The following is a 4,422-nucleotide window of genomic DNA, read 5'->3' on the forward strand; positions in this document are numbered from 1 at the left end:
GGAGGCAGCCGCTCAATGATTCTCTCTCATCATGGATGTTTCTCTCTCTCTCTCCCTCTCTCTTCCTCTGTGAAATCAATAAAAATATTGTTAAATGTATAAATAAAGTGAAATCCAGCATTTAGCGGTCGAGTTAGGGATAGTGGATAGCGTTCTGATTCCAGGAAGTCAATAGCAGATTGCAAATTCTGTTTGCAACTTGATCTTTGTTTTCACAAGTGGGTACCAGTTCATCAAGACAGATATTTACCATGTAGCATATAGTCATTTCCAAATGACAAAACACTTTGTCTTTCCTTCTTTTCACTGGAGCCTCACAACAACCCAGTGATAAACTACACGATAGAGGACTAAGGCAGAAGTAGAACCTGTAGTATTTAGTATGGCCTTCACAACTGTTTCTTGCTGTTGTTTGTTTAGCAAGTCTTATATTAGAGCAGTGATGGCGAACCTTTTGAGCTCAGCGTGTCAGCATTTTGAAAAACCCTAACTTAACTCTGGTGCCGTGTCACATATAGAAATTTTTTGATATTTGCAACCATAGTAAAACAAAGACTTATATTTTTGATATTTATTTTATATATTTAAATGCCATTTAAGAAAGAAAAATCAACCAAAAAAATGAGCTCGCGTGTTACCTCTGACACGCGTGTCATAGGTTCACCATCACTGTATTAGAGACACTTTCACAGTATTCCTGAGCCTCACTCCAAGCTTGTCTCATTTCCCAAGGACAGGCCTGGGGTCAGGTAAGGGTCAGAGATGGGTGCTGTGCACATTATTTTCTGCATCAAAAAGTTCACCAGCAGAAAGTGGGGGAAGACAACTCGAGGGAAAAGGTTGACATCACTTGTACACACACTTGGCCCGGCAGTCCCCTTGGTTCTCATGTCTAAATAAGACTCTCACCCTTGGTGGGGGTTTGGGGGTTGAATTTGTGCATCGACAGAGTCAGTTTACTGTGGGGCTCAGTCAATTTAGTACCATGGGTATTCTAAGAAGATCACACTGATGTGGTGATGACTAATTTAATAGTAATGGAGATTTATAGCATGTTGGCCCCACCCCATAACAAAGAAACAGAATTTCCGGAGGATGAGGCCCAGAAATCAGGATTTTAAAAAGATTCCCAGGTGATTCTAATGTGCAGCCAAGGTTGAGAACCACTGGTCTAGAACTATAGTGTCACTTTTCTTTCCTGGGCTCATCAATGCTACAATTCTACCATTCATTCCAAAGACCCATTTTCAAAGGGGAAAATTCCATTTCAAATGAGGAATGCTATACTAAAATGCTCTGTGTGTTTGTGTGTGTGCTCACACGGGTGAGCTAACCCTTAAATTGCAGTGTGAAAAGAAGGTCCCAGTATCCGTTCTCCATTTTGCTTTGGGTAATAAAGCAGCTTCCCCCAAACCATCCTGGCAGCCGGAGTCAGGAGAGACAGAATGTTCTCTTCTCCATATAAAATTAGAGAGAGAGGAAGAGAGAGAGAGACATCAATGTGACATTGATCGGCTGCCTCTTGCACACCCCCTACCAGGGATTGATCCCGCAACTCGGACATGATGGGGAATTGAACCAGCACACCACACACACACACACACACACACACACACACCGTGCATGGGACAATGCCCAACCAACTGAGCCACACCGGCCAGTGCTATGTATTGACTTTAATTGTGGTAAAATATAGGTACCATAAAGTATACCAGCTTAACCATTTTTAAGAGTACAATCAGTAGTGTTAAGTACGTTTACATTGTTGTGCAACTAATCTCCAAAACTTTTTCATCTTGCACAACTGAAACTCTATCCCCGTTAAACAACTCCCCATTTCCCCAGCCCCTAGGAACCATCGTTCCATTTTCTATCTCTATGAAGTTGAGTACTCTAAGTACCTCATGTAAGTGGAATGGTACAATATTTGTCCTTTTGTTACTGGCTTATTTCACTTAACACAATGTCCTCAAGGTTCACCCATGTTGTATCATGTGTCAGGATTTCTTTCCTTTGTAAGGTTGAGTAATATTCTACTGTATGTATAGACTACACTGTATTTATCCATTCACCCACTGATGGGCCCTATGTACTATTTTAGAGAAGGTTACATCATGATTTGTTGGGATGAAAAGCACTGAGTAGAGTGACATGTGCACTCTCTATGTTCCAACATTAAAAAGGAAGTTGCTGAAAGGCCTGAGTACAAAGACTTTTCTGCAAGAAGTGGATTGGTGAACAGGTAGAAATCTTTTAAAATTAGGTAGGATTCCAGACTTTAAATCCACTACCTTTAAGAATAGTCCAGACCAGTTCTACTCAAAGCACCAATATCAAGGTGTACATGGCGCTTACATCCAATATCTATATTCGAACAAGTTGGTATCCTAGTCTGTCTCTTGGCATAGTCACAAAATTTTACTCTTAGTTGTAAACCATGACTAGTTCAGATTTAAGGAATGGACTTGTTCAGATAACCTCTCTGGATACTTGGTCACCTACAGACACTGTATGCAAAGACGCAGGACAGTAGAACACATGGGGTTGGTTTAGATATTCACCTCAGAGGCACTGGAGAGCTGGGATAGATACCAGCTTTCTTAGATCTGAGTCTACTGCCCTCACATCACAGATGGAAATGAAGGCTAACAATGTAAACAGTTTAGTTATTTCAATTAAGGCCAGAGGAAAAGTAGAAATTGAAATTCAAAAAATGTTTGCTCAGTTTTAGATTGCCTACTCATTTGTATTCAATCATTAGCTTCCCAAAATATACAGTTCTCAGTGTGATCTTTGTTTATACCATATACTACTGTCATCACCATCAATGATTTACTGATTGGCCTTGAAAAAGCCATACAAGGTGTTCACTCATCAACCTCACTTTTATTCATTACATTTTTGGCTACACAGATCTTGCTGGGTCAGAAATACAACCATTCTGTTGACTGGTGGTCCTTTGGCGTCCTCCTCTATGAAATGCTAATTGGTCAGTCACCCTTCCACGGGCAAGATGAAGAAGAGCTCTTCCACTCCATCCGCATGGACAACCCCTTTTACCCCCGATGGCTGGAGAGGGAGGCTAAGGACCTTTTAGTGAAGGTAAGAAATGAAGTCAAGGTTAGTATTGGGTGCCGGAGCCAGTTTGGCTCAGTGGATGGAGCGTCGGTCTGTGGACTGAGGGGTCCCAGGTTCGATTCCGGTCAGGGGCATGTGCCTGGGTTGCGGACACATCCCCAGTGGGAGATGTGCAGGAAGCAGCTGATCGATGTTTCTCTCTCATCGATGTTTCTAACTCTCTATCTCTCTCCCTTCCTCTCTGTAAAAAATCAATTTAAAAAAAAGGTTAGTATTGGGTTTTCTGGTCAGTGTTCCCATTCACTTCTAAGCTCAGATTTATACCTGGTAGAGTAAACAATAATTGTCTTGAACTGAATTTAAATGGGATGCTCACCATCTCTGTCTTAACTGAGGCACCAATGTGATGAACATTAGACAGCAATAAACCCTTATGTGCATAATTTACAAAAAGAAATTACCAGGAACCAGTTCCATAACTCTTGGTTGCCCTCACTTGGACATGTGATTAGTCCATTGAACAAGTACAATTTGTGGCTTAAAACTCAACTTTTTTCCCCCATAGTCCCTATTAAATCTATTCAGTACAGTCCATCTTCCCCCACTCCTGGTGGAAAACTTGGACAGGATGCATGACTTTTCTGCTCATTCCTAGGGAAAATACATAAAACACCACCTCAACTGAGAAATTAAAACTGTTCAGTCTAAGACACAAGTCCTCACATCACTATTAACCCCAAAGCAAAGACTTCTGCTCCCTCTCCTCTGCCCAAGTTCCTGACTGGCAGCACTCAGCTTTGGAGAAGGGAGAGTGGTCATACTTGTGTGTCTTTGTTCTCTTCCTCTCCAGCTCTGGAGTTTCTATTTCAGACCATACCAGGTTAAAAGCAGGGAGAAAATTGAGGGATAATGAGGAGAAAGAACTATTCTTATATGGCTGGGGGCCTTGATGCTCTTCCAGTTTGGTAGGTTGTTAAAGCCAAGACTTCGGTGATGCGTTCTAGTGGGTTTTTGGAAATCCCTACCACTGGGGACATTTCTGGCTGAAGCTCTTGAAATGCAGGCTATTCAATGCATTCCACAGCCCAGCTCCTGTACCAAACCCTATTTCAGCAGCACTCCATCTCCCTGGGACTCTCACTGCTGGTGCCTGCCTAGCAGCTCTCAGGCAGACCAGCTCCCTGCCATACCCCCTACCTGTGTCCACTGGAAATATGAATGCATTTTTCAACCTAAAACTTTAAGAGTGCAGGCTGTCACCATCTTAGCAGCAATCTCCAGAATTCACCATCAACACAGGAATCAGACCCCCATCCATGATAGCCCAGGATCAATTAAGAATCA

General features: G+C 42.2%; 1 protein-coding gene across 1 annotated transcript in view; it reads left to right on the top strand.

The window, feature by feature from the left end:
- The window catches only part of PRKCQ (protein kinase C theta), a 118,181-nt gene extending 114,448 nt beyond the window's left edge, over positions 1-3,733 (top strand). The window contains exons 16-17 of the mRNA XM_023753595.1: positions 2,914-3,102; positions 3,644-3,733. Of these exons, the coding sequence (XP_023609363.1) occupies positions 2,914-3,102; positions 3,644-3,733 (279 nt within the window). The remainder of the gene's footprint in view (positions 1-2,913; positions 3,103-3,643) is intronic.
- Positions 3,734-4,422: the final 689 nt, after the last annotated feature.

The sequence above is a fragment of the Myotis lucifugus genome, unplaced genomic scaffold, assembly GCF_000147115.1.
Source record: "Myotis lucifugus unplaced genomic scaffold, Myoluc2.0 scaffold_47, whole genome shotgun sequence".
NCBI lineage: Eukaryota > Metazoa > Chordata > Mammalia > Chiroptera > Vespertilionidae > Myotis > Myotis lucifugus.